The sequence below is a fragment of the Mus musculus genome, chromosome 1, assembly GCF_000001635.26.
Source record: "Mus musculus strain C57BL/6J chromosome 1, GRCm38.p6 C57BL/6J".
In the NCBI taxonomy this organism is placed as follows: Eukaryota; Metazoa; Chordata; class Mammalia; order Rodentia; family Muridae; genus Mus; species Mus musculus.
This window is the reverse complement of record NC_000067.6, coordinates 84856567-84877725: the sequence shown is the minus strand read 5'-3', so window position 1 is coordinate 84877725 and position 21159 is coordinate 84856567. Positions and strand designations below refer to the sequence as shown.

The 21159-nt window shown below is 45.5% G+C and overlaps 1 protein-coding gene across 2 annotated transcripts in view; it reads right to left on the bottom strand.

Annotated features, from left to right (window-relative positions):
- Window positions 1–21159, bottom strand: part of Fbxo36 (F-box protein 36) — a 60647-nt gene that overhangs the window by 22762 nt on the left and 16726 nt on the right. The window contains exon 1 of one of the 2 annotated variants that reach the window (XM_006496520.2): window positions 2487–3365. The exons of the other annotated variant lie outside the window; for it this stretch is intronic. Within the exon in view, the coding sequence (XP_006496583.1) occupies window positions 2487–2519 (33 nt within the window). The 5' untranslated portion in view covers window positions 2520–3365. Of the gene's footprint in view, window positions 1–2486; window positions 3366–21159 lie in introns of those variants that run through there. 2 annotated transcript variants of the gene reach the window in all.

The following is a 21159-nucleotide window of genomic DNA, read 5'->3' as shown; positions in this document are numbered from 1 at the left end:
TTCCAGAAGCCACAGGGGAGGCTCACAACTGCCTGTAACTCCAAGATATCCCGGGAGACCTGATACCCTCCTCTGGTCTCCTCAGGCATATATTAACACAACACACACACACAAATAAAATTAAATCTTAAATTAAAAAATTATAACTGCACTGTAGCTGTCTTTAGACACACCAGAAGAGGGCATTGGATCCCATCACAGATGGTTGCTGGGAATTGAACTCAGGTCCTCTGGAAGAGAAGTCAAAGTGCTCTTAACCACTGAGCCATCTCTCCAGCAAGTGATTTTAATTGTATGGATTTTTTTTTTTTTTTTTTTTTTTTGGTTTTTTGAGACAGGGTTTCTCTGTATAGCCCTGGCTGTCCTGGAACTCACTCTGTAGACCAGGCTGGCCTCGAACTCAGAAATCCTCCTGCCTCTGCCTCCCAAGTGCTGGGATTAAAGACGTGCACCACCATGCCTGGCAGATTAAAAACAAAAAAACAAACAACAACAACAACAACAAACAGGAGCCCAGTGTAGCCTTGGCTGGCCTGGCACTCGTTTTGTATACCAGGCTAGCCTGGAATTCACAGCAACCCATCTGTCTTTGCTTCCTGAGTGTTGGATTATAGATGTAACCCGCTATGACCTGCCTTTATATTTATTTGAAAAATAAACCTTTAATTAAAAATCAAGAATGAAGCCAGGCGATGGTGGCACACACCTTTAATCCCAACACTTGGGAGGCAGAGGCAGGCGGATTTCTGAGTTTGAGGCCAGCCTGGTCTGCAGAGTGAGTTCCAGGACAGCCAGGGCTACACAGAAAAACCCTGTCTCAAAAAACAAAACAAAACAAAACAAACAAACAAACAAAATCAAGAATGAGGGATAGAGAGGTGGCTCAGTGGTTAAGAACACTGACTGCTCTTCCTAAGGTCCTGAGTTCAAATCCCAGCAACCACATGGTGGCTCACAACCATCTGTAATGAGATCTGATACGATTTTCTTGTGTGTCTGAAGACTGCTACAGTGTACTCATATAAATAAATAAATCTTTTTTAAAAAAATTAAGAATGAACCAGAAGAGCCAGACTTGGTGGCATAAACCTGTAATGCCAACATTTGTGGCAATATTGACCAGAGGATCAAGAGTTCAAAGTTATTCTCAACTACACAGGGAGTTTGGGGTCAAACAAAGCTATGCAAGATGGTTTCAAAATAAGCTGGTTGTAGTGGCCCATGCTTTTAATCTCAGTACTTGGCAGAGACAGGTAGATCTCTGGAGTTAGAGGCTAGCCTATATACAGCAAGTTCCTAAATGAGAAAGGAGAGCCCTAAATAGGCCACAAATGGATGAGAGTGAATATAATTAGCTATACTTGTGCCTTAAAGATAACAAAAGCTAAAAGGTAAACTTGTGGTAACAAATGTGGTTAACATAATGGTGGTAATTCTAGCACTCAAGAAGCTGAGGCAGGAGCATAAAGGTAACTTTAATTTTTTTCAGATCCTTTTTTTAAAGATTTATTTATTTATTTTGGTTTTTCAAGACAGGGTTTCTCTGTATAGCTGTCCTGGAACTCACTTTGTAGACCAGGCTGGCCTCGAACTCAGAAATCCTCCTGCCTCTGCCTCCCAAGTGCTGGGATCAAAGGCGTGCGTCATCATGCCCGGCATGGAGGCCATTTTCATTCAAATAAATTAATTTTTAAAAGATATATTCATTTTCCTTTTTTTGTTTTTGTTTTTTCGAGACAGGGTTTCTTTGTGTAGCCCTGGCTGTCCTGGAACTCACTCTGTAGACCAGGCTGGCCTCGAACTCAGAAATCCGCCTGCCTCTGCCTCCCAAGTGCTGGGATTAAAGGCATGCGCCACCACACTAGGCTTATTTATTTATTTTATGTGTATGAGTACACTGTAGCTGTCTTCAGACACACCAGAAGAGCACATCGGATCCCATTATATATGGTTGTGAGCCACCATGTGGTTGCTGGGAATTGAACTCAGGACCTCTGGTAGAGCAGTCAGTGCTCTTAACTTCTGAGCTATCTCTCCAGCACTCAGATCCTTCTTTTTTTTTTTTTATTCCTGAGACAGGGTTTCTCTGTGCAGTCCTGGCTGTCCTGGAACTCACTCTGTAGACTAGGTTGCTCTCAAACTCAGAAATCTTCCTGCCTCTGCCTCCCAAGTGCATGCGCCACCACTGCCCAGCCTCAGATTTTTTTTTTAAGATTTATTGATTTATTTATTTATTATATGTAAGTACACTGTAGCTGTCTTCAGATGCACCAGAGGGCATAAGATCTCATTATGTGTGGCTGTGAGCCACCATGTAGTTACTGGGATTTGAACTTCGGACCTTCGGAAGAGCAGTCTTACCCACTGAGCCATCTCACCAGCCCCAGCCTCAGATTTTTAATGATGATTGTTAAATGCTTTAACTTCCCTTTAGCCCATCACCCACCAGAAGTAATGGGAAAAGAAAGGATGAGGTGGAAGTGGACCTGTTTAGAAACGTTCTTTGGATCAATTCCCATCTGTGTTGTCTGGAAATCAAGCAGTTCAGTTCGCAGGTTAGCAGGCAGTGGTAGCCGATCCACTTCACAGATACACCAGCAGACCAGTTCGGTAGAATCGGGTTAGCAATAGTGGTGACTTGACCTAGCAGAGACAGCCAGGCCTCAGCCTCAGCTTGAGTCAGCATGAGGGACACGGAGGGACGATGCCAGGAGTTCTCAGCTGTGCCTCTCTCAGTGAAGTGAAAGATTAGAGAAGATGCAAGATTCACAAGCATCATCACTCAGCTAGTTCTATAAGCAAGTCACTGTTTGTTGGGTCCTATTTATATCCTCCAAACATCACATGTCCTCCATGGGTCTTTCCTCAAGCATACGTCTTGTCTCAGCACGCGTATCTGTCTCAGCTGACATCACTCTGCTAATTAGCCGCAGTCCTCAGAAACAGCAAGAAACTGCAGCACCGCACCAGAAGTTTTTTGATGCGTTTCTCTCTATGGAGTCACGACAAATGCAGCACAACTCTGCAGTGTAAGGTGGACCAATACCTGTGTGTTGTTAGCAGTCTTTCATCACGTATCCTTTCATGTACTTGCTTTAGCAGAACATCCTCTCTCCTGTGGTCTGCTTCAGCTAAAGGTTCCTTCACATGTTTGCCCCAGCAAAACACCATCCAAAGGACTTCCCAAAAAACCCTTAAGCTTCCCCTTTAGATAACTATGAATTCCTGGAACTCACTCTGTAGACCAGGCTGGCCTCTGACTCAGATCTGTTTGGCCCTGCTTCCTGAGTGCAGGGATGAAAGGCCTGCGCCACCTCAGCTCAGCTTTACACTTTAGTTTTTAAAGCTGCGCTTTCCACAGCCAGCTCCTCCCACTTTCTTGCCTTGAGCCTTCTGGTTAGTGCAGCCAAACATATTGTTTATGTAGAAGTCTGCTCAAAGTGTATTAAAGAATTAGAGGGCCCAGCCTCCTCTTGATTGACTCTGTTAGGTAGACAGGTAATTTGCAGGCTTGGTGGCCACCAACAATGGACTCTCTCTGGTAATTGCTGTCCTCTAACTAGATTTCTCCCCCCTCTCTGGGACCACTTTTTTCTTCCTAGTTTACCTCAGACACTAGGACTTAGAAACCCTGGGGGCTTAGTTTCTCTGTATCAAAGCCGCCTCCTCTCACAAACAGTGGTGATTACCTGCTGACAAGACCTCCCTCCCTCTCCAGCCCACCAACCCCAGCCCAGTACCAGCAGAAGCAGAGTTTGAAGAGGAAAGCCCCATCTCAGCTGGACAAAGACTACTGACCACCCAGCCTCTGCATCTAGAGACAAAAGTCTGCTTCAGGTGATACAAGAGAAAATGGGAGGGGTGTGTGTGCTATCTGGTGCTCCCCAAGTCACTCAGCAGCAGCCTGGCCGTATACACCCCAGTTCCCACTTCCCACTTCTCACTCTATCCCAGCGGTTCATCCTTGGCTATAATAGCAAATTCAAAACTAGTGTGGGCTATAGGAGACCCTGTCTAAAAACAAGGTGAAACAAAAATCATTTAAAAAAAAAAGAAGAAGTCTCAGCCAGTTCTACACAGAGAAACCTTGTCTTAAAAACAAACAAACAAACAAACAAAGTTTAAAAAGATAAAAATAAAAAATTTAATTAAAAAAAGAATAATAAAAGACTCTCCGCCGGGCGTGGTGGTGCATGCCTTTAATCCCAGCACTTGGGAGGCAGAGGCAGGCGGATTTCTGAGTTTGAGGCCAGCCTGGTCTGCAGAGTGAGTTCCAGGACAGCCAGGGCTACACAGAGAAACCCTGTCTCCTGTCTCGAAAAAAAACAAAAACAAAAACAAAAACAAAAACAAAAACAAAAAAAGACTCTCCTTTGTTACAGTATGAAGTTCATCGCTCCAGGGTCCTGGTGAATTAATAATGTTCCCTATTTTTTCTGGGGAAGTGGAAGCAGAGATGGTTGGGCTGAAACGGCTCAGAAAGCACAGGCATCTAGTTGCCCTTTGACCTCTACATCCACATATACCCTGGGGGCACACGGCCCTCCCCTCCCCTCCCCAGAGGTGGTGGTAGAACTTTCTTGGCAGGAAGTTTGTTTTTTGTTTTCTTTTTTAAGGGTTTTAAATGTCTGTGTATACAATTATACCTATCTATGGGAGTGTACACTCTCTTGTGAGTCCCCTTGGAGGCCAGGACGCTGATCACCCTTGCTGGAATTCTGATCTGTCCTAAGAGTTGGGAACTGAACTCCAGTCCTCTGAAAGGACAGCAAGTGCTCTTCCTCATGAGCCACCTCTCCAACCACACCCACCCAACCCCCACACCCATCCTGGGGGGGGGGGGAGGGGACAGAGAAAGACATTTTTTAAAAAAAAATTTATTATTATATATAAGTATACTGTAGCTAACTTCAGACACACCAGAAGAGGGTGTCAGATCTCATTATGGGTGGTTGGGAGCCACCATATGGTTGATGGGATTGGAACTCAGGACTTTTGGAAGAGCAGTCAGTGCTCTTACCCACTGAGCCATGTCTCCAGCCCGAGAAAGACATTTTAAAAAAATACTTTTGTTCCTTCTTATGGCTACCAGACAACTGAAACAATGGCTCTTAAGACACTGGAAATTCCCAGCAGTCCCTTGGTGGAGGAAACATCCGAAGCCTGGCCACAGCCAAAACCTGTCAAGCAGTGGGAAAGACCTAACTCTGCCATAGGACCTCCAAGGAGACACTGGAGCTGATGTAAGGTGGCTCAAACTCCTTAGATAGAATTCCTCTAGTCTCCTACTCAGATTTAAATCTCACTTTAAGACCCTGAAGACAAATGGGGGAGGGGGAGTGCTGGGATCTTTTTGTTCTTTTCCCAGTATTTGCTTTTCACAGTGACTTGTTAACTTAGTTAATGTCCAGCTCTGGCTCTGACCCTGACTCCAAGGGCAAAGTACACCCAGCTCCTGGACTATTGCTGAGCGACTTAACTCCACTCTCAAACTAGCTGAGAAGACAATCACTTTCCTCGGGCCCCAGCGCAGAGAGACTGTCAGCTTTGATTTGTTAAATAGGCACCTCAACCCTAGGTTAATGGAAGAGCCCTGAGGGAGTGCTTGCAGGCTTTGTCTAAACCCCAGCCTTTGGCAAAAGTTAGCTCCCTCTCTCCCGCTTCTTCCCAGCAACCTCCCAAGTTTGGAGGTTCGGAGACTAGGGAGGCTCCCAGCATCTTCTGGCCCATCTATGATCTGTGATAGATATTCTGAAGACCCCACCCTTTACCCATAGTTTGGGTTTTAAATATCTAAAGTTCTTAGGCCTCTGCAGGTCAAAGGTTGGGTGAAGAAATTCCCCTAAGGCCATAATAAAGCCAGCTCAAGAGACCAAAACACACTTTTGTAGGAAAAGAAGGCAAGAAAAGGAAAGACAAGGGCGGAAGCAAGCCTAAATGTTACCTGAGCCTGACACAGCCTGTGTTTAATACTAGCTGCTATGGAGACTGAGGCAGGCCTTAGTTAGATCCCAAGAAACTCCTTTTCCAAAGTCTGGTGTTTAGACAAAGCCAGCAAGCACTCCCTCTGGTACTTAAGATAGTCCCAACTTGCTAAAAAGAGTCTTTCTCCTTATCTCTCTCTGGCAAAGGAGACTGAGGGCTCTTCCATTAACCTAGGATTGAGGTGCCTATTTAACAAACCAGAGCTAAAGTTGGCAGCCTGTGTGTGTGTGTGTGTGTGTGTGTGTGTGTGTGTGTGTGTGTGTGTCTGTCTGTCTCTCTCTCTCAGCGTCTGATACCTGTTCCATGTCATCACTCCTGAGCACCTCTCACCTAGTCCCCTACTCACTGAGTCTTTCCAGCTCCTGAGCTTCACACACACACACACACACACACACACACACACACACCTCGCTTCTCTATATAACCTCAGTCATTTTGGCTACTTGGTTTCTTGGCCTCTTGCCCTCTTGGCTTCTAGCTGGTTCCGCTCCTGGATCTCTCTTGGTCCGAGGATTCTCCTTTGAACTCTGGTTCTCCTGGTGTTGCTCTCTTGGTTCGGGCTTCCTCCCTTTCACGCTCCCATCCCCCCTCCCACCAGCTGCCTCTGGCTGCTTTCTCATGTCTACAATAAACCTTCTCCTCCACCATATATAGGAGCCATTATGTCTTCACTTTAAAAAAAAAATTTCAAGGTGTGACTGGCAATTTAGTGAGGCCACCGAGAGAGAGAGGGAGAGAGAGAGAGAGAGAGAGAGAGAGAATAGAAAAAGAAAAGAAAGGAGTTGGAAATACAGTTAGCAGAAGGCCCCTTGGCTAGCAAGTACAAGGTCTTGGGTTCAGCCCTCACCCACACCAGAACAGCTAAGTGTCCTTTGGCCAGCAGTCAGATTTTAATGTAAAGTCAAAATACTAGCTAGGCAGTGGGGTGCACGCCTTTAATCCCAGCACTCAGGAGGCAGAGACAAGTGAATCTCTGAGTTTGAGGCCAGCCTGGTCTAAAGAGTGAGTTCCAGGATGGCCAGGGCTTCACAGAGAAACCCTGCCTCCAAAACCAAAGACCATTGGAATATACAATTTAAGATGAAGAAACGCCTATATACTTTTTTTTTTTTTTTTTTTTTTTTTTTTGGTTTTTCCAGACAGGGTTTCTCTGTATAGTTCTGGCAGTCCTGGAACTCACTCTGTAGACCAGGCTGGCCTCGCACTCAGAAATCCACCTGTCTCTGCCTCCCGAGTGCTGGGATTAAAGGTGTGCGCCACCACGCCCGGCGCCTATATGCTTTTATAGTAGCTACAGAATTAAAATAAGTTATAGCTGGGTGTGGTGGCACATGCCTTTAATCTTCGCTAGAAACAGGTGAATCTTTGTGAGTCCCAGGCCAGCCAGGGCTACAAAATGACCCAGTCTAAAATAAATAATAACCACAACAATAAAATAAACTAGCAAATGTTTCATCCCCAGGTTACATCAGTGCTATAATGTCAGATTTTGTGATAACTTTTTGTCAGTATCTATGAGGATCCAGTCTCAGGTTCAGCTGCCAAAAATTCCCTGGCCTCTTTGTTTAGGCTAAAGTGGAATTGTACAAACATTGCTTAAGTCGTGTATTCTAGAACATTCCTTGGTCTTATTCCTTGTAGTCACCTCACCTGGTCTTATTCCTCTTCCTTCTGCTGATGGCTTTGAGATTTCCTTTGGGATCGGGTAAACAATGGTTTACTCCCTCCTTGTAAGGTCCCAGTTGATTGGAACAGAGGGTAGAAAGGCTGCTTAGGGCAGAGACCCCAAAGGCAATGGTTCCAGAAACATCCTTGGTTCTCTGCACTGGAATACCTGGAGGGTTGGGGCTCACATTCCTTCTGTGAATGGCTTTGGAACTGGACCTCTTGATTTGCACTGGTGAAAATAGATTCTATCTTCTCAACTTCATCCTAAATGACTCCCACACAGGGGAATGAATGGAATCTACCTCTAGATGGAGACACACCTTAGAAGTTAGCAGAGCAGGGAGAGGCGGAGGGGCTCCCCCTACCTAGGACAGGGGCTCCCTGAAGCGATAGGCAGACTCTTTAATGAGATAACGCACGTTTCCTTCCCTGGAGTCCAGCTCTACTCAGTGTAGTCCTTAGCAGCCTCCACGAGAGACTGCAGCTCTTCAGCTTCGGAGTCCAGGCTCAGGACGCAGCTAAGTCTCTTTCTTCTTTCTGAGGCTGACTAGGTCCACACTCCCTCCCCTTCTTGTGCTTTGTCTGTTCTTCCGTGAAGGCTTGAGGCAAACAACATGGCTTCCCCCTTCTCTATTCACCTCCTCTGGGCAGCAGCTGAGATGCACAGATTGCCCACCTTGGGGAATTTTCTTTTACATTCTGCTAAAATTAGCCTCTACGAGTAAGCTTTGGCTTGGTTTGACTTTCAAACTTTTCAGCAGCAGCTAGTATGATTCTAACAACATTCAGCCTGGGGAACCTCATGCGTTTATTGGGCTTACACACAGAACCTGGGTGAGGAGCTGCTCACAGGAGTATGGGTGATGACAAAGAAAAAAGCCTTTGCCTCAAAGAATGAATGCCTTCCTCTTCCCTATAAGGAAGTCTCCTGTTAACCTTACTTGGCCTATATACACCACCTCCCCAGAGAGCCCCTCCCCCAGGCCCTGTGCAATTAGTGCAGGATTTCGATTGGTACAAACAGCTGGAGGGACAGCTGGGATCCCAGGTGAGCATCCGAAGCCCCTCCCCATCCCCTCTAGTTCCCAGGTCTCCTGCAAGTCTGATGATCTAATGGTGGTGGCTTTGCCTGGAGCACTGTGTTGGGAAACTCATTTGGTCCTCCCTCGGGTTTTCAGACTCTATTTGCGTGCAAGCTCTGAGTCCTCCTGCTTTTGTCACTTCCCAAGGTGGCTCTTGGCAGTACTGAAGCTGCATGTAAGAATTCCTCTCTCCTGAGACCAGTAGATAAAAATTTCTTCCAGTTGCCTACTGCCCAATGTGGTTTTTTTTTTTCTGTCAGGTGTTTCAGTGTAACCTGAAAGTTGTCTTAAATTCTTCATATCCCCCACAGTATTTGACTTTCTGCACCTGGCTCCACACATTCTTCTTGGACATTTACTTACTGGTTAGGTCAATAATGATCTCTTCAGTAATTTAATGCAAAAGCAGTATTTCACTGACCAGGTCTGATGGTCTCCATGAGGGAGGCTGAGTCAGTCAGATCCTAAATTCAAGGCCAGCCTGAGTAATTTAAATATGTAAAACACTCAAACAGGGGCTGGGGAGATGGCTCAGTGGTTAAGAGCACTGTCTGCTTTTCCAGAGGTCCTGCATTCAATTCCCAGCAACCACATGGTGGCTCACAACCATCTGTAATGGGATCTTATGCCCTCTTCTGAAGACAGCAACAGTGTACTCATATAAATAAAGTAAATAAATCTTAAAAAAAAAAAAAACAAACCCACACTCAAACAGGACTACAGATTAGCTCAGTGGAAGAGTACTCTCCCAGCACATGTAAGCAGCCCTGGGCTGAATCTCAGGTATCAAAAAAAGAAAAAAAGGAAGGAAGGAAGGAAAGAAGGAAGAAAGAAAGAAAGAAAGAAAGAAAGAAAGAAAGAAAGATAGATTATGTTAACCCAGTGTCTAGGAGTGGATATTAGAGCAGCTTATATTTCCAGTACTCTAGAGGCTAAGGTAGGCTCATCATAAGTCCCAGGACTGCCTAGGCAAATCCCTGCCTCAAAGAAACAAAAATGCAGAATAAATTACTGATTTTCAATGAGTGCTGCACAATTTTGGGTTCAAGGATACAAGCAGCATAAAAGATTAAAACTAGCCCGGTGTGGTGGCACACGCCTTTGATCCCAGCACTCGGGAGGCAGAGGCAGGCGAATTTCTGAGTTCGAGGCCAGCCTGGTCTACAAAGTGAGTTCCAGGACAGCCAGGGATATACAGAGAAACCTTGTCTCGAAAAAAAAAAAAAAAGATTAAAACTCCCTGTCCTGCCCCGCACATCACACATCTTTAATTCCAGTACTGGGGATGCCCCACAGGCAGATCTCTACGTATTGGAGAAGAAGCCAACTAGAGCTTTATAACAAATGTCTTGTCTCAAATAAGAAAATAAATAAACTGAGGGGTGGTGCCGCAGGCCTTTAATCCCAGCACTCTGAAGGCAGAGGCAGGCAGATCTGAGTTAGAGGCCAACCTTGTCTACAGAGCAAGTTCGAGGACAGTCGGGTCATAAAGAGAAACTCTGTCTCAAACAAACAAATGATAAATAAAATTTCTTGTCTCTATGAGGTTTTCTTCCTCAGTAGAAGAAGAAAGAATACACAGTGTTCTTTCTTTTTAGAGGGTGGGGAACAAAGGGTTAGGCATGGTCTCTTGAGTCTCAGGTTGGTCTTGAATTTACTCTGCAACAGAGGCTGGCCTTGGGCTCATGAACCTCCTGCATCTGCCTCCCCCTTGCTGGGATTGCAAGCGTGTAGTATGTGCCACCATTACAGTGCTAGGCATTGAACCCAGGGCTTTGAGCACACCACCAACTAAGCTATAGTTCCAGCCATTCTATTTCTTTGTTTCAGTGACAGCATGATCCCAGTCCCCAGGGGTAGAAATCTGCAAGACACTTTGTTCCTCTCAGTCCTTCATTCAGCCAGTTGGAAAGAACAAATACCTGTGGTCTCAAATTCCTCCCTAACCCACTCTGTTGCCCAGGCTGGTGATCCTCCTGCCTCAGCCTTCCCAAGAGCTGGGATTACAGGTGCACATAACCATATTCAGCCACAAAGGCTTGCTGGCCTTATGTTCTTAGCTACTGCTAAGAGAATTCCTAAAAGAGCCACAAGGGGGATAGAGTGCAGTGTGGCCAGATGAGAAGTGCCTGGCTATCATGTAAGGGGCCCTGGGTCTCAGCCCTGAGGAAAAATCAACACTGCCTAAAAGCTCATTTCCCCATCCTTTCTGGTTCACCAAGGCGACGTCTAGTGTGGTGGCACACACCTTTAATTCCAGCACTCAGGAGGCAGAGGCAGGCGGGTCTCTGTGAGTTGGGGCCAGCCTGATCTACAATTGGAGTCCAGGGCAGCCAGGGCTTGTTAAATATACAGAGAAACCCTGTGTCGAACCATCCCTGCCCCTCCCTCCAAAAATAAATAAATTGAAAAAAGGAAAGCTCTGATTTACCCTGCCTGTGTCTCACCTTATGGAATATTTTGTCAGTAGGCCAGCGCTCACTGCTTGCTTGCCACCGCTCCTGCTGGGAACATCTGGCTCTCTCCCAGGCCTAGGCTCTTAGGCAGGGCGTCAGGAGCTCCTTTCAAGCCCGGGCTGGCTTGTGTGTTTTTCAGTAGGTTCTGCATATATATCTCTCACAGCTTTTAAGCCACTGTACCCAAACTGGCTTTCTCATCATGTTCCCAGCCAACCTGCTCAGGACTTTGCCCTTCGCTCTGGTCCTGGGGAAGGATAAGGCTTTCTTTTTTTTTTTTTTTTTTTTTAAAGATTTATTTATTTATTATTATATGTAAGTACACTGTGGCTGTCTTCAGACACTCCAGAAGAGGGCGTCAAATCTCATCACGGGTGGTTGTGAGCCACCATGTGGTTGCTGGGAATTGAACTCAGGACCTTCGGAAGAGCAGTCAGTGCTCTTACCTGCTGAGCCACCTCTCCAGCCCCAGGATAAGGCTTTCTTAGTTGTAGCTGTGCCTCTTCCCTCGTCTCTCTTCCTGTGTATTGTTAGCCATCCCTCTGCCTCTGTCCTTGGCTCCTGAATGCTTATGACTCAGAATTTATATCTCAGCCTAGATCTCTTGGTTTATGAACATGTCTACCTGGATGTGCTACCTGAATATTTAAACCAGAAATCAGCAATTTTTCCTCCAATTTGTAGACCTGTCAAACTCCAGCACACACACACACACACACACACACACACACACACACACACACACACACATACACACATACACACATATACACATACACACACACACACACACACACACACACACACATACACACATACACACATACACAAAGCCCCATCACCAAAGAACAGTTTTTGTTGTTGATTTTCTTTTTAGATGTTGGCTTACAAACTTCCAGTTTTTTTTTTGTTGTTGTTGTTTGTTTGTCTATTTATTTATTTATTTATTTATTTATTATATGTAAGTACACTGTAGCTGTCTTCAGACACTCCAGAAGAGGGAGCCAGATCTCGTTACGGATGGTTGTGAGCCACCATGTGGTTGCTGGGATTTGAACTCCTGACCTTCGGAAGAGCAGTCGGGTGCTCTTACTCACTGAGCCATTTCACCAGCCCGTTTGTTTGTCTTTTTTGTTTTTCGAGACAGGGTTTCTCTGTATAACCCTGGCTGTCCTAGAACTCACTTTGTAGACCAGGCTGGCCTCGAACTCAGAAATCTGCCTAGCCTTTGCCTCCCGAGTGCTGGGATTAAAGGTGACTTACAAACTTCCAAGGACTGCCTTGTCCCTGCCTTACATCTCACTGTAGGACCACTCATTACAGATATATGCTACCATGCATCTTTACTTAGTTCCAGGCTTGTTTGGCCAGCACTTCCCCAATGAAACCTTTCCCCAACCCTAAAGATGTAAAGGGGAAAACGGGAAAATGTGGTTTTGTTTTAAGAAAGAGGAATATGTAACATAAACTGTAGATGATCTACAAACTCAAGATCTTATTTCCTGTCTGGCTTCCTAGAACAAGTCTTAAAGTTCCAAGATAGCCAGGTTTACAGGGACCTGTCTCAAACAGCAGCAGCAGCAGCTGCTGCAACAAGAGAGTCAGTTACTCTCTAAACAGCACGTGGGAATCAGAAATGGTACTTAAGAGCAGCAGAACCAGGAAGGCAGAAGCAGGAAGTTCCCAGGTCAAAGGTCACCCTCAGCTAGGAAGTGATTTCAAGGCCAGCCTGGGATACGCAAAACCCTGTTTAGTGGGGCCTGTGGCTCAGTGGCTCAGTGGGTAAAACCCAGAGAAGGTACTAGCACTGATTCCAGAACCCATGATGAAAGGAGAGAACTTCTAAAAGTTGTCCTCTGACCTCCACAGACACAATATTTTTTTCTATTTCACTTTTGTCTGAACATGGAACTGGGGCGGAACTGGATGTTTTTGTAGCCCTCACCAGAGAACTCCCACAGGCTGACATGGGGCCTCACCAGGGAAGACGCAGACAGAAAGCTGTCATCAGGACCTGAGGCCTTTTGATTGTTTTGCTTTTCCTGGCTCAAGCAGTGTGGTTTTCAAGTAAAGGCTGGTTACTGCATAGTCACAGGTTGGCAGCCACGGTGGCTACCTTGTTCTCACTAACATCTGAGAGCGAAAACCCTACCCCCACCCATCACACACACAGACTAGAAATTCCTGCCTTGTGTTACTAACTAATCAGGCCAGGTAGCACCGAGCATTTTCCTGCAGTTTTTTTTTTTTTTTTTTTCCTCTTAATTTAAATGGAAACAGTAACCAAGCATCAACATATGCCTCTTTCAGTCCGGCTGGAGAGACTGCCCTGAGTTTAAGCATTTGCTGCTGTCCCTGAGGACCAGGGTTTGGTTCCTCCCACCTGCCTTAGGCCACTCAGAATGTCCAGTAAATCAAGTTTTGAGGGAGCCAAGACCCTCTTCTGGTGTCTGCAGGCACTGCATACCTATGGTAAACAGACAAGCAAACTCACTCACAAGCATGTAAGAAGTCCTTAGCCAGGTGTGATGGCACACAGCTTGAATAACACCATGCTTTAGAGAGACTTTAACTATCTGGTATAGCCTTGACACAGGTCTGAAAGATGAGTGGGTTGGTCTTGAACTCAGATTTTCTAGTCTCAGATCCCCGTGTGCTGGGGTTAACACCATGCTGAGCAAATGATTCTAATTATATCTGAGACAGGATAAAAAAAATATGGGGGAATTATGGTAATATAGGAAGAAAGGGCTGGGAAAGGGTGGGGCTGAAAGCTGACTTGCCTTTACCAAGAAGAAAGGCTGGAGTCTTCAGACTCCAGGGAGAAGGACCCAAAGCCACAGAGACCATCTATGTCTCCCCAAAGGCGTGTCAAAGGCAATAAATACCTTGCTCTCACAAAGGGTCAGATGGTGCTGTTTCTAGAGACACCTCAATCAAGGACGTCAAAGATGATAATTAGGCTGCATTTACTTCGGGCTAAAATGATACATAACCTTCGGTTTCAAGCACTCTCCTCTCTTCCCTAACCCTAAATAGCACCCTTCATAAATCCTCTTTACAACCTGTTTACTGAGAAAATTTCCCTAGCTTTTAACTTTGTTATAAATTACATTCTTTAGACAATGCTAGAGAGAAGGGGGAACCCTTAGCAACTTTTAGAGGTATAATTCAGAAAGCCTCAAGAATACATATCCCCATTGTAAAGCCACTTACAGGCCTCCCTTAGAGAGGCTCACACTTGTCCTGTCCAGTCTCAGTCCTCTTCTTCCCCATAAATCCAATCTTACTTCATTTTTTGGCTTACCCTGAAATTAATCTCTTTATGGATGCCACAAATCCCAGGCAGGTTTGCTTGACTGGAGGCTTCTAAGAGTTCAGGCAGCTGTAGATGCCGTAAGGAGATGTGTCCCTGTCGCTAGTGACAGGTCTGACACACATACACACAAAGAAATATATATCACTTCAATTGCACCCCATCCCTCATGCTCTCTTTCTGGCCTTGTTTCCATTAGCTCCTCCCTTTCAGCCTTCAAGCATCCTCCTGAAATAGTTTGGCAGTAGAGAGTACTGCTCTTTTGTCAGAGGGCCTAGGTCTCCATTTCCACATGGTAGCGCATGACCATCTATAACTCTCATTCTAAACCAATTCCATGCCTTCTTCTGACCTCCACGGGTATCAGGCACACATACAGCTCACATTCACACAGGCAAGACACCCATCCGTACACATAAATGAAAATAAACACCCTCAGGCTTTTCTAACTAAAACTGCATCAGGGGAGAGATGGTTCCGGAGTTTAGAGCCCTTGCTGCTCTTCCGGAGGACCCAGGTCTGATTCTCAGCATCTGAGTGGCAGCTCAGGCTCACAAGTTTCTGCAACTCAAGTTCTAGTATTTGGTGCCATGCATCTCAGACTCTGTGACTCAGCTCCTCCGTGCCCTGCCCTACTGTGGTTGATGCATTCTATTCCATGCCCTGCCCCTCTGCTTGCCAGCCTCTGTATCTGGACCTGACTGGAAGCTTTCTGTTCCTAAAGCCTTCCTTTCCTACAGCTTTGCTCACAAACCTGACACCAACCCATCCACTCCCAGTGCTCTCCTGGAGCTTGACTGTCTCAGCCCACTTCTTGTCCTCTGGACACTGCTGCAGCCTGCTTGTCTTGTCTTCACACTGTATCCCAGACATATGTATGTATGTATATAGAAAGATATATTGACTGCATGCTACATGAAGTGCGATATGAAGAGTTAATATCAGTAGTTAAAATTGGAATAAAGAAGCCACGTGTGTAAACCTGTAAACCGGGCGTGGTGGCGCACACCTTTAATCCCAGCACTCGGGAGGCAGAGGCAGGCGGATTTTTTCTGTGTTTGAGGTCAACCTGGTCTATAAAGTGAGTTCCAGAACAGCCAGGGCTACACAGAGAAACCCTGTCTTGAAAAAAAAAAAAAATTGGAATAAAGAATTTGAATCTGCCTTTGGCCAGGCTACTCAGGGAGGCAGATTTTATGATGAGTTTCTGCCTTTGGATCCTTTAAACCTTGTCAATTTATAGTTATTCAATAACATTCTGACAGTGTGCCATGAACAGTGTGACATGTTCTTTGCCTGTGTTATATGGCACAGCTTGCACATGACCATTTGCTTTCTCAAGACTGGGGCTCATTCTGTAGCTCAGGCTGGCCTCAAATTTGTGGCGCTAACCCCACCTTCTCCTCCCGAGTGCCTGGGACTGATGATCACAGGCGTGAGCCACCACTCCTGGCTTTACACCAAAGAGTCTTTGAAGTCTTTGATCATATTTTTCCCTACAAGTTGAGACTTCTGTTTGTTCTTTTAGAATCAAGGTTGTCTTTACATTGTTTTTTTTTTTTAAAGATTTATTTTATTTTCATGTGTCTAAGTTTTTGTCTGCATGTATGTATGCCACATCCTGCTAGACTTTGGCCCTGGAACCCTGCTAAGGGAGGTGAGGGGCTGAAGAAAAGCCAGACCCAGGGAAGCTGGGCTCAGGTGGGGTTCTGTTACTGCTACAGCCTCAACAAGGAACCTCAGAGTGCTTATTAGGTACAGCATGGGGATTGGGGCTGTGTGGAGGATTAGCTAGTCTCAGTAGGAGGTCTCTGTGGGCAAGCAGTCAGGTTGTAAACAAACAAGAGGAGGAAGCTACAGATGCTAGTTTTTGCACACACCGGATCCATAAACACTCAAACTCCAACTCCAGAGAAAAGTTGGCCATTTCTCTGGAGCCTGGCCTATGTGGGTAATGGTTTTCCCGATTTCTCAGGGACCAGTTAGTCTGAGTCCTCTATTAGCCCAGACCATGTCAAAATACACATTTACTCAGGAGTTAATGAGTGTGTCCTCTGCTTCCTACACATACCCCACATGTGTGCCTCTTGGAACTGGAGTTACAGATAGTTGTGAGTTGGAGCTCTTAGCCACTGAGCAGCAGCCCAACAAGCAAGTTTCCTAGAACTAGGTGGAGTCCTTATCCTCCCTGCCCCATTTTCCATTCAGACTTAGTTTGCAAACCACACTCTTCTCCCCTTCCTTTCCACTCAAGGTTGTAGGATGACCTTGAACTTCTGATCGTTCTGCTTTTCACTCCAAGTGCTAGGAATCTGGGCTTGTGCCACCACACCTGGTTTTCTTTAGGTTTAAGAATGACCCCCAGGGCTCCGTCTGCGAGGCAAGCATTCGACCTACAGAGCAATGTCCCTTGACTTTTTCTCACTTTCGGGCAATATCTGACATCATCTGACACCCTACCTGGGTTCTTCTTTCCTGAGTTTTCCCAGGTTTTCAAGGGTAGTTTCCCAGGCATTCTTTGCCTCCTCACAAGTGTGTAGGATGGCCTGGAATACCTTCCCCTTCCCCGAATCACAGTACAGTATTTTAACAGCCTGAGCTGCACTAATCTCCGTGGTATCTACTGGAGAGTTCCACAGTGGGCATCCGGCCCAGAGAACTGTTTATCTTTTGGGCCCAACTGCAAGTCTCTAAAGCATCCCACCCTTAGAGCTTTCTTTCATTATCTGCAGAGTCTAGAGTGGTGAAGGGCACAGAGTCAACAAGTGATTCTGCCCCCAGTTCTAGAATAAATTAAGTCCACTGACCTGTCTGATGGCGCATAGCCATAAGTGGAAGAAATCAAATCAAAAAAGGTCAGAGACTTTTCCATTAGACTATAGTGCTCAAAATGACAGGAAGGTTTCTAAGTACTAGGCCTCATCAATGTGAGGACAGACATTATAGTTCGAATAATTTAACATTTTATTTATGTAGAAGATTGGTATTTTAAATGTATAGACAAACTTATGTTCATATATATTTAGAATTATTTAATATTAATGTATTTCTGCTTTGGGGAGCTTTGTTTTGTTTGTGTTTTTTTTTTTTTTTTTTTTTTGAGACAGGGTTTCTCTGTGTAGCTCTGGCTGTCCTGGAACTCATTTTGTAGATCAGGCTGGCCTTGAACTCAGAAATCTGCCTGCCTCTGCCTCCCAAGTGCTGGGATTAAAGGCGTGCGCCACCACGCCCGGCTTTGTTTGTGTTTTTGAGACAGATTTTCTCTTATAGTAACACAGGCTGGCTCCAAACTTTTTTTTTTCTTCCAAAGACAGGGTTTCTCTGTGTAGCCTTGGCTGTTGCAGAGAACCAGGCTAGCCTCAAACTCATGGTGGCTCTAAAGTCTTGATCTTCTTATCCCTGTCTTCTAAATTCCGGGTTACAGGCGTGTACCACCGTGCCTAGCTCCTGTTAATGATTAGTGTTCACACGTTCATTTGGACTGAGTGTGTAGTTCAATGATAGGGCAAGTGCCTAGCTAGCCTGTAGGAGGTCCTGGGTTCAATCTGTAGCCCTGGTGTGGAACAACTACTAAGTAAACATTTATGTTCACTATACACTCATTACCTTAAAATGAAAAAAGAATAAACAAAGAGTCTGAGCAATCTTAAGAGTAGAGAAAAGCCAGATGTGGTGACCCCGGCCTGGAGGGAAGCTGAAGCAGGAGGACTGAGTTCAAGAGAAGGAAGCTGAAGCAGGAGGACTGAGTTCAAGAGAAGGAAGCTGAAGCAGGAGGACTGAGTTCAAGAGAAGGAAGCTGAAGCAGGAGGACTGAGTTCAAGAGAAGGAAGCTGAAGCAGGAGGACTGAGTTCAAGAGAAGGGAGCTGAAGCAGGAGGACTGAGTTCAAGAGAAGGGAGCTGAAGCAGGAGGACTGAGTTCAAGAGAAGGGAGCTGAAGCAGGAGGACTGAGTTCAAGAGAAGGGAGCTGAAGCAGGAGGACTGAGTTCAAGAGAAGGGAGCTGAAGCAGGAGGACTGAGTTCAAGAGAAGGGAGCTGAAGCAGGAGGACTGAGTTCAAGAGAAGGGAGCTGAAGCAGGAGGACTGAGTTCAAGAGCTGCGGAAGTGAGTACTTGTCTTAAAAAGCAAATGAACGAGAGACATGGATGGCCCTGCCACAAAGCACTTTGTGTGTGTGAATGATTACGACTATTTTTAGTGACTGTAGTATTTTAATCATAGTAAAGACATTTAACGATCCAGCCCGTAACCCAGCCGCATCGCCTGCTTTCCAGCATGCTACATTAAAGGGCTAGAGCATTCTTGCCTGCTACTGTTTCTGGGTTTGGGAAATGCTAAGTGCAGTGCGGGAGGGTGCTAGGCAAACCAGTGTGACCAGAGTGAAGGGATTCTCACCGCGTGTGGCTTAAGTGGTAATGAAAGAGAAAGATTAGATGCCACAAAAGGGGTAAAATGCTCTAAACTGGGATTTTCATCAATCCCACAAGGCGTCTCTTTAATAAAAAAGTCGGGATCATTTATTATTATATTAAATTATTATTATTAAAGGGATTAAAGGTGGTCCAGGACAACCAGGGCTATATAGAGAAACCAACCTTGCCTTGAAAAATCCAAATAAAAACAAAAATATACACTCACCAAAAAAGGCTATGGTTGGGAGGGGTTGAGAGATGGTTTAGGGCTCAGAGTGCTTGCTGGGGCCCACTAAGATGGCTCATCAGGCCGGGCGTGGTGGCGCACGCCTTTAATCCCAGCACTCGGGAGGCAGAGGCAGGCGGATTTCTGAGTTCGAGGCCACGTTGGTCTCCAGAGTGAGTTCCAGGACAGCCAGGGCTACACAGAGAAACCCTGTCTCGAAAACCAAAAAAAAAAAAAAAAAAAAAAAAAAAGATGGCTCATCAGCTAAAGGTGTCTGCTACCAAGCTTCATGTTCAAAATTCGGTACTCAGGACCCATAAGGTAGGAATGAACTGACTCCCATAAATTCTTCTCTGACCTCTACACGCATGCTACGGCTCAATCCACCCTCCACATGGGCAAACAAATGAACAATATAATAAAATATATATTTTTCAAAACAGATATAAAAGTATGAAGACCAGAGGCTGGATCCTAGCATCCACATAACAGGCAAAATATGACCATTCATGCCTATACTCCAAGGGCTATAGGGTGAAGATTGGACATCCCTTGGGCTCCTTTTTATTCCATGGCCCAAACTTAGCTATGTGGCTACATGTAGCTACAGGGTGGTGGTGGTGCTGTGGCTTGCAAATGTTGCCTTTTCTTTTTCTTTCTGAAGTCTTTTTGTTCAGCTACAAATAAGGTAGCCTTTCATTACAAAAAAAGAAAAATGGTTACCGGGGAGAATTGATGATCTCTGCCTCAGGAAGAATGTACCAAATGTATCCAGTCACATTCCTGTGGACTTCTTACAGAAAGAAACCTTTATTTCCCAGCTTTTAACCAAGGCTGCTTTATCACACAGTTCCTGCTATGGATATATTTTATCATTTATTAGGAGGAATATTTAACTCTAACCCATCCTTAAACAACCCCTATAGGGTATGACATCAAGATCGATGCTGTAACTCCCCAGTCCAACAAGGACATCCAAATGGAGATACACAAATCTCCCTCTGTCTTGATTTTTGTTTTTTTGGGTTTTGGTTTTGGTTTTTCGAGACAGGGTTTCTCTGTGTAGCCCGGGCTGTCCTGGAACTCACTTTGTAGGCCAGGCCTTGAACTCAGAAATCCACCTGCCTCTGCCTCCCAAGTGCTGAGATTAAAGGCATGCGCCACCACTGCTCAGCCTGTCTTGATTCTTTTGTGCTGGCCTCACACATGCCAAACAAGCACTTTACTACTGAGCAACCTCCTGGTCCTGCCTTACTCTTTAGTGGGAGAGTTCTATCCTTTAGTGGCTTTCCGTGCTCTGGTAATGTCTGTCATCCAGGTCTTTCTCACTGCCAAGTCATCCTTTCTTGGTTGCTTTTTTTTCCTTTTTTAAAAACGATTTATTTATGTGCATTGGTGTTTGGCCTGTACGTATGTCTGTGTGAGGGTGCTGGATTCCCTGGAACTGGAGTTACAGATAGTTGTGAGCTGCCATATGCAAATACTGTGCATTTTTTTGTTGTTGTTGTTGTTGTTTTTGGTTTTTCGAGACAGGGTTTCTCTGTATAGCACTGGCTGTCCTGGAACTCCCTTGGTAGACCAGGCTGGCCTCGAACTCACAAATCCGCCTCCCTCTACCTCCCAAGTGTTGGGATTAAAGGCATGTGCCACCATGCCCAGCAGTGCTTTTTTGTTTGTTTGTGTTGTTTTGTTTTGTTTTTTTTTTTTTTGATACAGGGTTTCTCTGTATAGCCCTGGCTGTCCTGGAACTCACTCTGTAGACCAGGCTGGCCTTGAGCTCAGAAATCCGCCTGCCTGGCTCAGCCAGTGCTCTTAACTGCAGAACCACCTCTCTAGCCCCCATCCTTCCCCATTTTGGAGACATTTTCTCTACATATCCTTGGCTGTCCTGGAACTCACTCTGTAGACCAGGCTGTCCTTGAACTCAGAGAGACCCTTCTGCCTCTGCCTCCTGAGTGCTGGGGGCAAAGGAGTGTGTGATCTGCTGCCCTATTTAGATTTTAGTCTTACTCTCA